At 55.1% G+C, this 11,793-nt stretch overlaps 3 protein-coding genes across 3 annotated transcripts in view; 1 reads left to right on the top strand and 2 right to left on the bottom strand.

The window, feature by feature from the left end:
- The first annotated feature begins 257 nt into the window (after positions 1–257).
- Positions 258–1,965, top strand: LOC120948111 (developmentally-regulated GTP-binding protein 2). Its single transcript, XM_040364108.2, has 3 exons — positions 258–532; positions 630–1,495; positions 1,559–1,965. Exons 1-3 carry the CDS (start codon positions 469–471, stop codon positions 1,718–1,720), a joined length of 1,092 nt encoding a protein of 363 aa, XP_040220042.1. The 5' UTR covers positions 258–468; the 3' UTR covers positions 1,721–1,965.
- LOC120948109 (uncharacterized) lies at positions 1,830–9,539 on the bottom strand. Its single transcript, XM_040364106.2, has 6 exons — positions 8,176–9,539; positions 4,958–6,376; positions 4,200–4,879; positions 3,939–4,113; positions 3,660–3,860; positions 1,830–3,579 (listed from the first exon to the last, which is right to left on the bottom strand). The coding sequence occupies exons 1-6, from the start codon at positions 8,537–8,539 to the stop codon at positions 2,981–2,983; spliced, it is 3,438 nt and encodes a 1,145-aa protein (XP_040220040.2). The 5' UTR covers positions 8,540–9,539; the 3' UTR covers positions 1,830–2,980.
- A 94-nt stretch (positions 9,540–9,633) lies between these two features.
- LOC120948110 (signal recognition particle subunit SRP68) overlaps positions 9,634–11,793 on the bottom strand; it is a 2,339-nt gene continuing 179 nt past the window's right edge. Inside the window, exons 1-2 of the mRNA XM_040364107.2 lie at positions 11,706–11,793; positions 9,634–11,601 (exon numbers count right to left, since the gene is read on the bottom strand). The exon at positions 11,706–11,793 is cut by the window's right edge and continues 179 nt beyond it. Coding sequence (XP_040220041.2) covers positions 9,845–11,601; positions 11,706–11,793 — 1,845 coding nt within the window. The 3' untranslated portion in view covers positions 9,634–9,844. The remainder of the gene's footprint in view (positions 11,602–11,705) is intronic.

Here is an 11,793-nt window from a genome sequence, read left to right as displayed (position 1 = left end):
TGTGACCCATTGCTATGATAATAATGCTAAAATGCATGATTCTAATTGATTTATGTACCTATTTAGTACTTCTTAAACAAAATATCGATGATACTTAGAGGTTTCAGCTTTTTGTCGTTCTTGTGTATATTTTTTAAATTTTGACAAAGTTGAAAAAAATTCAGCATTTTGTCACCTCCGTGGCCACGCGCCATATGCTGGCGCCCGGCAAACGCGCTAATAGTTGACCTTCTATAAACACACCTTGGTCGGGAGCATTTGTTATGACTGACGTTTTCCGAAGCTCCGGCAGGCTCTCCACCAAAATACCACGCAGGAAGAGTTTACCAAATTCTTTCCTGCTGCCCCGATTAAAGTTGGGCACCTTTTACTGTCGGAAAAGAAACACAAATCATCTGCCTTAATCTGTCTGTGCGATCGTACTTTTGTTAGACAACAGCTGAAAGCCTCACGAGCCCGGTCCTCATCATGGGTATCTTGGAGAAAATCTCGGACATCGAGAAGGAAATTGCGAAAACACAGAAAAACAAAGGTAAGTTTGCGGTGGCTTCTCCGTGCGTCCAAACTCCTCAAAAGATACGAAAAATCCCTTTGTTAACACGTTTCCCCCACTCTGCCGCTCAACACAGCTACCGAGTACCATCTGGGATTGCTGAAGGCGAAGCTCGCCAAGTACCGGTCGCAGCTGCTCGAGCCGTCGAAGAAGGGCGAGAAGGGCGACGGGTTCGATGTGCTCAAGTCGGGCGACGCACGCATCGCCCTGATCGGCTTCCCGTCCGTCGGCAAGTCGACGCTGCTGTCCACGCTGACCAAGACGGAGAGCGAGGCGGCCAACTACGAGTTCACCACGCTCACCTGCATCCCGGGCGTGATCGAGTACAAGGGCGCCAACATACAGCTGCTCGATCTGCCCGGCATCATCGAGGGGGCGGCCCAGGGCAAGGGTCGCGGTCGGCAGGTGATAGCGGTGGCGCGCACCGCCGATCTGGTGCTGATGATGCTGGACGCGACCAAGCCGAACGTGCACCGGGATCTGCTCGAGTACGAGCTGGAGTCGGTCGGGTTGCGGCTGAACAAGCGCAAGCCCAACATCTACTTCAAGATCAAGAAGGGGGGCGGCGTCAGCTTTAACGCGACCTGCCCGCTGACGCGGTGCAACGAAAAGATGGTACAGACGATACTGCACTCGTTCAAGATTTTCAACGCGGAGGTCCTGTTCCGGGAGGACTGCACGGAGGACGAGTTCATCGACGTGGTCACCGGCAACCGGATCTATCTGCCGTGCATCTACGTGTACAACAAGATCGATCAGATCTCGATCGAGGAGGTGGACCGGCTGGCCCGCCAGCCGTTCTCGGTGGTGGTGAGCTGCAATATGCACCTCAACCTGGACTACCTGCTGGAGGTGCTGTGGGAGCACCTGCAGCTGATCCGCGTGTACACGAAGAAACCGGGCGCACCGCCCGACTTTGACGATGGTCTGATTCTGCGAAGGGTAAGTTCTTGACGCACTGTCCGTGGCGTGGAAGTGGCACAGTAACCATTCCTTCAATTACAGGGCGTCTCGGTGGAGCACGTGTGTCACGCCATTCATCGCACGCTGGCGGCACAGTTCAAGTACGCGCTGGTGTGGGGCACGTCGACGAAGTATTCGCCCCAGCGGGTCGGCATTTCGCACATCATGAGCGACGAGGACGTTATTCAGGTCGTCAAAAAGTAACCGCCCCTATCTACCACCCGGTAAGAGCCCTTTCCTCTTTGGTGCGTCCCCCTTTCCAGTGCCGTTGTATCCCCACTCTCTGTTTCCTCGAGCGTCTGGATGAGTCGTCTTAGTCGTCTGCGATCCTTCCGCGGAAAGAACGCGATAAAGAACGTGACTGAAACCATTTTCCTTTCTCCAACGGGCAAAGTTCCCTTTTGTGTGGGCCAGCCTAATCGTTACAATAAAAACAGCTAAAACTTAAACATCCCCGCCGTCTGTGATACACTCCGGCGAAAGTAACGTTTTGCCACGGCTGCACACGGCTGATTCGTTTCCCATTCCTGATTATATTTACATACCTTTTTTTTTTGTTTATTCTCTACATCAACGCCCCCCCGCCACCCCTACCCTTAGACGATTTTCTCTCGTTATCTTCCGTTTACCTTCCCCGCCCCCCAAACATAGATAGTTTATAGCTGTACCGCGATTGTAAATATTCCCCTTCATTTACTATCTCTCTCCCATAATTAGTTTTCTGTTCTAATCACTCTCTCTCTATCTCTCTCTATATCTCATTCTTCTTTATCTAATCTGATAATACTTTTGCTCGATTATGAATGATATATCAGTATGCGCAGGAAGTGTGTTGCAAAATTAATCACCCACAAACTCCATTCTACCATTTGCTGCACCTTCCTGCTCCCCCGCCCCTTGAGTGGGCCGTCCAATCGGCCCAGCTCGTGTTGTAGAAGCAAGGGAAGAGGCTGGGATGTTGCCGCTAATGTACACAAATAACTCACCCGCCTGTCAACACTTTTTTCAATTCTGGATAAAGGGGATTGTCCTATCTGTTCGCGATTCACTAACAATGGAGCTGCAGCACACCACCCTATCTATGGCTGCACCCTATCCTACTTTGCAGTGAAGGAAATGTTGTGAAAGAAACGTAAAAAGGAGGATCCTGCACTGCCCCTGCCAAAGCCTACTGAGTGCCCTTCAGTCCTGCAAGTGGATGTCCACCCATTCCCCGAATCCCCATTTGTACGATATAAGTTTGCTCCTAAACCGAGAGGTGGTTGCCACGGGAGACAACGTGCACAGTAAGAATAGTTAGTAAACGCTGGTAAATACGCAAATGCTCGGCACGCCGTGTCAAACTCAGCGCCGGAATCCGGAAAGCCATCCGGTGGAAGAAAAGAAACCCCCCAAAAAGTTCGAAGCAATCGGAGACGAAGAGCACCCCATTCAGCGGATCTGTTCCTTCTCCCCGTCGCTGCCTCAGTACCGCCCGTTGCCCTCGTTCCCCATGTACTGCGTCCACCGTTGCTGGTCGTAGCTGTGCAGCTGGGAGCACACTTCCCGCGCCGGATTCAGGTCGGCACTGCACGCACAGCCAATCTCGATCCGGGTCACGATGATCTGCGTCTCGTACCGTGGGTACTGGGGGGCCAGTTCGGGCAGCCGGGCCTTCAGACACTGGGCGAAGAACTTCTTCTCCAGCTGTACCATGTCCTCGTTGCGGTACGTACGGTACGCTTGCATCTTCTCCTGCACGCAGGCCAGATCGGAGTCGAGAAAGAGCGGCGGATACTGTTCCGATTCGCGCACGTTCATCACAAACACGTAATCGAGCGTCGGGGATGAGGTGGTGGCCGTTCCAGCTGCGCTGGGAATGGATTTCAGCAACACGCCCGAGGAGGCAATCGAGGGAAGAATGTTTTCATTTGGAAGCACCGACGATCTGGTCGACGTGGATAGCGGTGGCTGGGTTGGCGGTGGCACCGTCGAGCTGACCGCCGTGGCCACGACCGACCCGACCGTTCCCGCCTGTCGGCGTGCCTTGCTGTTGCTGTACTCATAGTTCATAGCGTTGACGTCTAGAAATAGAAAGAGGAACATTTCAGCAACACTCCCACCCACGATATAGATAGGACTCAAGCGAAACCCGTCCCACTACCGTTCATCGCTTCCTTCGCTTCCTTTTCCATCTCCAGATCCCACAGCGTCTCCTTCGAGCCTTTGCTGCCCGGGTCCGCATTCTTCAGGTCGTCCACGATCTCGTCGTTCAGCAGCACCTTCTTCACGATCTGTGAGCTGGTCGGGTTGGACTCGTTGAACACTTGCTCCTCCAGCGAACGATCGTGCAGGTCGATGTCGTCTACCAAAAAACAAAGAAGGCAATTTTTTAAATCGTTTCTAGAAAAGAAAGACTATAGAGGGCACCACCACCACTTACCGAATGCTCCAAACTTGCTGCGAACGTCACGCCCGTTGGAGCGATAGCGTGGACGCTTGTACGGTACGGGCATGGGACGGCCCTCGTCCACCTCCAGGGGCGGTGTGCCATAGTCATAGTCCAAACCACCCAACGCCGGTGCCGGCGGGATTTGATTCGTCAAGTATGGGTCACGCTGAAAAGCCGAAAGAAAAAACAAACATCCATCACCGTTGCAAATGCCTTTCGTTTCCCCCTTGTTTTCCCAAACGCCTCCCTTACCGCTTCCTGTTCGATCTGATCGTACGGCAGATAGATGTACGGTTTGCGCTCCTCCCCCCTTCCCTCCTCAGCCAGCTCGCCGCCCGGTTCCTGATCGTTCGCGTTGTAGATGTACTTCTTGTACACATTGTTCAGGGCCAGCTTTTCCTGCCGCTTTGCCTCCTCCTCCGCGAGCGCATCGATCGACTGGCCCATCGGTTGGCTCTGCTGTTCGCGAAAGATGTCCTTGCGCCGGCCGCCACCGTGCCCAGCAGCCGCCGCCGCTGCCGCCTGGCCCGGCCTGTCTACTACCACACCGACCGCTTCGGCCGGACGCTGGGCGGTGGTCGATGGGGCCAACTTTTTATCCATATGCACATCGTCGCCCGGCCCGTTCGCCGGCTGCCCGCCGGCGGATGCCGCCTCGACCGAGTTCTTGCGCAACGTTGCACTGCTCTGGCCGTCGTTGCGGCTCCGCAGCTTCATCTTGGGATGCTTCATCGGTGCCGCGTAGCCCGGGGGCGATTGTTCCGCCGTGCCGGCGCCGGTTTCGTTCAGCCGGATCGTTAGGTCGTCCGACGAGAAGATGACCGCACCGGGCGGTTCGACGTGGCGCGTGATCGCGTACAGCTTCAGCACGGACGATTGGTTGTAGCGGAGGGCGCACGTGTCCGCCCGGGACTGCTGAATGACGTCACTTTCTGGAGTAAGTTGGAGTAAGAAAACAACAGTAAGAACCGGAGGAACAGAAACAGGGCAGTAAAGCGCCTACTACTTACCCGGTATGAACTGGTACTCGTCCGTGGTGTCGGCCGTGCGATTCCGGCACTGGGTCTGCCAGTGTAGGAACAGATCGCCACCCCCGGTTTGGGAGATGGTAACGCCGCCCAGCAGCCCGTTCGGGCCGCCCGAATCCTTGATCGTGCTGTCGAGGAACGGTTTCCCGTTCGTGCCGTTCACGATCGTCGTCTGCGAGTAGTAGTAGATCGGGAAGCCGGGCCCCGTGTTGTACTTCACCATAAAGTCCGTCACGTTGTCGTGGTCGAAGTGGCCGGGCACGATCGAGCTGACGCTCTCCGAGTCGGCAACGGTGAACGACCACAGCTGCGTGCGGTTCGCACCGTCGAACGCGTACACGGTCGAGTTGAACGAGCTGACCACAATGTCCTGCACGCCGTCCCCGTTCAGGTCGGTCAGTACGGCGGGCACCATGAAGCCGGACGATTCTAGCCGCACGATCGGCTCGAACGCACTCTCGCCCGGGTACTTCATGAGGTTCTCGCGCCGCAGCACGTACACCCCGCCGGGTGAGTTCTGGCCGCCCGTTACCACCAGAAACGCATCCGCACCGGTAGTCGGCCCGGTCGAAAGCACCTGCATCGGGACAAACATTTCCTCCCGGTAGGGTGTGGGGATGCTGCGCAGAATCGCACCGGTCGCGCCCGATATCAGCTTGATGTGGCCACCGTGGGCGCGCTGCGTTTCCTCCACGTGTACGGCGAGGATGTCGGCGATGCCGTCGCTGTTCAGATCGGGCACCACGTTGATCGTGTACAGGTCGATGCTGATCTCGGCGTAGCTTTCCAGGTCGGAGTAGTCCTTCAGCTCCCACAGGATGCGGCCGTTGCGCCCGTCCAGTGCCAGTATGAGGCCGCCGCGCCCGGCCGCCACACAGTCGGCCCCACCGTCCGCGTTGATGTCGATGTCGCACTTGAGCGAGAAGATCGTGAACGAGGTCCACCGCTGCCAGAGCGTCTGGCCGTCGAGGCCGTTCAGTGCGAGCAGCCCGCCGCCGCACAGATCGGTGATGCCGGTTTTGCGCGACGTGCACTGGGGGATGTAGCCGCGGATGCCCTCGTCCACCAGCTCGTCGATGCCGTACCCGACGATCACGTCCTCCACGCCGTCCCGGTTCACGTCCAGCTTGCGGAGTGGGCTTTCGCTGTTGACGCGGGCAATGACCCGCGTCCACACGCTCTGCACGGTGATTTGCGTGCAGGGGACCATCTCCAGCGTGCCGTTGAGGGTGCTGGGGTTGGCGTAGCTTACGCTCCCGTCCGCACCGGTGTACATTAGGCTGCTGAACTTGTCCCGGATGACGGCACTGCTGAAGGCGGACTCCTTGTGGAACCAAATCTTGATCTTTTGCAGCGGTTGCGGGAAAGCCGTGAGGAGCAGTGCGGCCAGTACGATGAGTCCTGTAGGGAGGGGAAGGATGATTGATGTGAGTGGTAGGTTTTGGGCCCCTCGTACACCCTCTCGGGTATGTAAAAGTGAACCCAGGGAAACTATAAACTCTCTGGAGTACGAGCAAAAGTGGTCTGCTTTCGAACCAATCCCAGAACTAGCCTCAATGCCACTGCAGCCATAGGCAGATGTCTTGCCTAACTAGGTCTTAGAATGGATTATGGGCTTACTTCCATGTTGAATCTGGAATTGTGATTCTGGAACTAATCCAGAGACCATCACGCATCTAGAACTGATGACGAATTTATGCTGAGCCTAGAATTACTCTCAAACTCTGAAAATTAATCTCAAACCTATCCTTGTTCTGAATGACTCGCCCATTTAACTACTATTTTATTTACGATATCAGCAACTAAGGCCAATACTTTCTCATCCGCATCTTCCGCATCAGTCCTATCGCTGAGAATGAACACTTACTTACATATTTCGATTATTTAACTGATGTCAAACCAAACTGCAGTTTCTTGAATTATTATTAAGCCTATAGTGATGTTTAAATTAACCCCGAAACCTATCCCAGTTCTGATATTGATACCGAAAGACATCTTCAAATAAGTGAAGATGTAACTAAAGTAAACTTCTCTCGGTCCTTCCACTAATTTCGCACCTAACTCTTGGTTATGGAGATACCGTTTCCGAAACCTATGAGTGTGTTGGAATTGATCCCAAAGTGTCGGAATCTATTTATAGTCTGTTGAAAGCTACTCATGAGCCTCGTACGTCCACTTTCGTATCTTAAAGGCCCTGAGTTACCTGGAGGCTGAATATATATTGTTCCTACATATCATTTCAGCCTTATCTAGATGCAAGTCGTCCTTCTAAAAATCATCCAGGAAGTGGAGCTGATACCCAAAGCTTATTCCTTATTCGATTCCTTACGATTATTCCTTGCTGCGTTCTAAGGCATTCCGAACCTGCCTGTTTTAAGGATATATTCAAAGATATGCTCAAACTGAATGGTCCTAGTCTATTTCTTAGAAAGGATCGTCCTTGGCACCAGGGTTGAAGCCAGCGAAACCACATCGCATAAGTATCAACCTAGAAGATGACATACGCTGATAGATATATTTGGTCTATTCATGCTCCTATTAACCGCAAACAGTTGACAAACCAGCTAGGAACACGAGACGCAGCAAAGACCAATAGTTGTTTCATCCACCACCATCATTAAGCTTATTAGACCAACCACCTGGACGTTGGAGTCACCACAGGATCACAACAAAGACGGCTGATTAGCGTGAACTCGTCCGCTAATAACGCGCTTGGACAATGTATGTAGCCAGACGGCGGCGCTCTACCACGTGCCCTGGACAAACACTTCCATTTCAAGGACCGTTAAATTAGTCCAATGGGTGGTTCCTCTCTTCTGCCAACTCATCCGAAACAGTTCGGAAAATTCGCAACAGCAAAAATAGCCGCCGGAACACAGAAAACTTCATCATCATCACCATCATCGTCGTCGTCATCGTGCACACAGCGGGTGTCAATAATTCATAAACTCATTAAAACTAACAACCGGTGTGAATATGTGGTCACTCTGCCGAGACTACCCACCCCGAGGGTGCAAACACGCACCCGCTTGGGGCGGAGAAGCGCAACCTGGGCTCACCCGCGTGGTTAACCTCTGCGGTTTATCCTTTTCCTGTTGTTTTTTTTGTGTGGTTGCAAATTGCGTTCCCTATTGCGTCTTACGGTTTTTGGAGTCCTTGCCCATCCACCCCCATGTCCCCGCCACCCACCACCCACTTACCGATAAGAACAGTCACCGCGGCCAGCCCGTAGCAGAACGGCTCGCAACACTTCCAGCACTTCCGGCGGCGGTACTTCTTCAGGATGGGGCTGGAGGAGCGCACGCCGCCCGCACTGCCACCGCAGCCCACACCGCCGCTCCCGTTGCCACTTGTTGCTTTGCCGTACCGGGTGCGCCTCGGTGCCATGAGCGGCCGCTTCGCGCCCCGATCCTCGTACGTGCGGCAGGTGCGCCCGTCCCGTATGAACACCTCGTCCTCCACGTCATCGCTCAGGTCCTCGTCCATGCTGAGGCTGACGCTGTCGCGCACCACCAGCTGCTCCGACGGCTGGTACGGTTTCATCTTCTTCCGTATCAGCTCCATCGTGGCCGCCTGGACCGCACGGCCGCCCTTCCGTCCCGCTGCGAGCGTTCTTAGCACACGGTGCACCAACTTGGCAAAAACAACCGATAACGGGTTGGACGGCCGTATATCCTTCAGTCGAAGGGTTCTCTTTATCTTCCGGAAAGAGACAGAAGCAGCAGCAGCAGCAGCCGAAGGACGATGTCGTGTTGGGGGAGCTTTGTTGCGCTTTTAGCAGATTTTCCGCTCCAATTGGGGCAAACAATGCTATAAATACGCAGAATGCCTGTTGCCTGCGTTGTATTGTGACCTTCTTCCGGGGGGGGGGGGGAGGGTGGTGGTCCAATCACACCAGCAGCCACCACACCATGGTTTAGCGCGAACTTCAACCCCTATCCGGAGGGTGCTTTTTCGCTAACATATGTGACGGAATGGCCGTGTGTCCGTGCAATGTTCTACAAGCTTCGCGAAACGATTTGAAAATGCACCTTTTCGTACAGCTGCTTCAACTTTTCACTTGCAGGCTCCACCACCACCCGATAGAAATGGGGGAAATTCAAAGTTCGTTACTTCTGACTGCACAATATGTGCATACAGCGAAGCTGTCGGGGGGAGGAGAAGTTTTTCTTTCCTCGAAATTCACCCAGCAAGTACACTGGCAACACACACACACACACACACACGCGCGCACGTGAAAATCGGTCCGCACCAGACCAACGTTCGCTAGCGAATGTGGCGTGTGGGAAAAATCACCACGAAAAAAGCTTCACCTTCTCGCCGTGTGCGGGTTGGCAAACAGTGGAAAACATCGTGGTGAAAAACGTTTTCTGTTGATAAAGACGCACACGCACGTACATTGGGGGAAGAGGGAGCGAGCGTGCGGCTGGTGAATTCCGGAAGATGACACATTCAAGTGCACCGAGCTGCTGCGCACTGCGCATGTGACCACCGTTGTGTGTCTCGGTGGGTGAAAGGGAGAGTTCGCATCCCATCATCGCATCAACCGTTTGGGTGGCCGGTTCGCGTTTCGGGGCGGTCTGTTCTTTGACCCTTTTCACAATCTTCTATCTTCTGCCTTTGCTTCGGATTGTTCGCTTGTTTCGGTCAATTTGCTATTTTGATTCAAACATACCGACCGTTATTTATTGATATATAATAATAGTATGGTAGAAGGGTAGCTGGACCACCATATGTCGTCGGCTGCGGCTTCCTCCTGCTGCGACGACGTTGAGGGCGTTTATAGAAAAAAAACGAAGCAAATAACGAAAAACAAAAAATGGAATCGAAAATGAAGTGGATGGTGTGCGGAACACACACACCCCCTCTTTACTTGCTGGCGCCGCCACCGCCCCAGCCGAACAGGCCCTTGACAAAGCCGGACATGCCGGCCGTCGCACCCTTGCCGGTCGAGCCCTTCTGCTCGATCTTATCGTCCAGCGAGGGAAAGTCGACAAAGTTGAGGGCCAGATCGAAGAACAGCGGTTTGGCGGGGATCGGTTCCATCTCCGGGATCAGCTTGAACACGTTCGGGTTGCGCGAGTTCAGCGTGGCGTCTTCCTTGTAGTGCGACAGCCGCTCGTACAGCGGTTTGGAGGATTTTTGGCTCTTGCCAAACAGTACCGTGTCGTCGGCGGTGTCGTCCTCCAGCACGCTGTACGCGTGGGCCGAAAACTTGCAGCCCTCGATCGTGGCGATCAGCTGCTTCAGCTCGCCCCGCAGATCGAAATCCTTGCACGGCGTCTTGCTGCTGGACGCGTCGCTCGCGTACTTGCGCGACCGCTCGTACATGGCGACCGCTTCCCGCCAGCGCTTCATCGCCACGAGCGTGATGGCGATGTAATAGCAGCGGAAGGCGCGGAACGAAAGGGCCAGCTGTTCCATCTCCGCCTGATACGCGGCATCGTGTTCCATCCCGCCGAGCTGCTGCATTTCGGTCACGTTCTGCAGTATGATCTCGTACAGCCGGGACAGATCCTGCGGTTTCGTTTTCTTGCCCCCGCCGCTGGCCAGCGGCGTCTTTTCCGCCACGTTCGGATCGTCGAGCGTTAGCTTGGCCTGCGCCACCAGGAACAGGTTGCGCTCGAGCGTTAGCTTCAGCCGGGTGTACGACATGTACGCCAGCAGATACTGGATGCCGATCAGTCCGCCGCCGGCCGGACCACCAGCCTCGCCGGCTGCCGGCTGGCGCAGCTTCGGGTCCTGCTTGATCTCGTCCTTGATCGCGGCGATCGCGTCCTTGCAGTCGAGCAGCACGCTCTCCAGCATTTCGATCTTGGCCGGGTAGTCTTTCGCCTTCTCGAGGCTCCTGCCCAGCTCCTGTATGCTGAGCAGAAAGAGCCGCACCTTCTCCGGGCGCACCGTGACGCTGCGCCCGCGCCATTCCATCATCTGGAACGCTTCCATGCTTTCCGCCTTCGTCTGCGCCACGAGATGGCTCAGATTGCCCAGCAGCCCGGCCTGGCCGCGCATTTCGAGCAGATCGTTCACGGACGCGTTCTCGCCGACGTTGTACGCGCAGTAGCGCAGGCTCGGCTGCAGCTCCTCCACCTTCGCGCGGTAAACGGTTTGCTCTTCCTCCGGCATGGCCTGGGCGAGGTTTTCGTAAATTACCTGCGCTTTTTTCAGGTTTTCTGCCGCCGATTGCCACAGTCCCAGCTCGAAGTGCAGCGAACCATGGATCCAGGCGGAGTACGCTTCCGCCTCCAGCTTCGTGCGCGCGTCGCACCGGTCCGAGGCGCACAGGTCCTGAAGCTGCAGCGCGTACACGCACGATTTGCGCAGCTTCTCGATCAGATGGAACCGTTTGCGCGGTTCCGTGTTCGATTCCTGCCGCAGCTGCATCGCGTAGGACCAAGTCCGTTCGGCCAGCATGAGCGGGATGTGCAGGAACCGCTCGTCCGAGTTCGGCTTCTCCAGGTTGGCGAGCGTCACGTTGCGCTTCTTGTAGTGGCGCCGGTCGCCCTGGGGCAGGTTGAGCGTTTTGCGGAGCCGCTTGACGCGCCGGGAGCAGTAGCCACGGTAGCGCTGGAAGTCGCCATGCCGGAGACCGTGCTGTAGCTGCATGTCCTTGATCAGACGAAGTACTGGAGGTACGGGGAAGAGACAGAGATACAGAAGGGCTATTAGTGTTTGTTGCCGGGGGGAGGGAAACCTTTCACATGCCACCATTCAGAGGTGCCTGCCTTACTTTCCACCGTAAACACTTTCATCGGGGCATCCGCCGCTGGTTCTTCCACGTCCATGTTTTCCTTGTCGGCTTCGACATCTTCTCGGCC

Source organism: Anopheles coluzzii, chromosome 2 (assembly GCF_943734685.1).
Source record: "Anopheles coluzzii chromosome 2, AcolN3, whole genome shotgun sequence".
Classification (NCBI taxonomy): Eukaryota; Metazoa; Arthropoda; class Insecta; order Diptera; family Culicidae; genus Anopheles; species Anopheles coluzzii.
The sequence above is the reverse complement of the archived record's forward strand: the minus strand, read 5'-3'. Positions and strand labels throughout refer to the sequence as shown.

What these genes read in the sequence shown, in the direction of transcription:
- LOC120948109 (XM_040364106.2), bottom strand. Translation starts at nt 8,539, where the DNA reads ATGGAGCTGATACGGAAGAAGATGAAACCGTACCAGCCGTCGGAGCAG. An exon ending in ATCAGATCGAACAGGAAGCG is followed by an intron (nt 4,114 to 4,199) that starts GTAAGGGAGGCG and finishes TCGGCTTTTCAG; the next exon opens with CGTGACCCATACTTGACGAA. An exon ending in CAGCAAGTTTGGAGCATTCG is followed by an intron (nt 3,861 to 3,938) that starts GTAAGTGGTGGT and finishes GTTTTTTGGTAG; the next exon opens with ACGACATCGACCTGCACGAT.
- LOC120948111 (XM_040364108.2), top strand. Translation starts at nt 469, where the DNA reads ATGGGTATCTTGGAGAAAATCTCGGACATCGAGAAGGAAATTGCGAAA. An exon ending in GAAAACACAGAAAAACAAAG is followed by an intron (nt 533 to 629) that starts GTAAGTTTGCGG and finishes CGCTCAACACAG; the next exon opens with CTACCGAGTACCATCTGGGA. An exon ending in ATGGTCTGATTCTGCGAAGG is followed by an intron (nt 1,496 to 1,558) that starts GTAAGTTCTTGA and finishes CTTCAATTACAG; the next exon opens with GGCGTCTCGGTGGAGCACGT.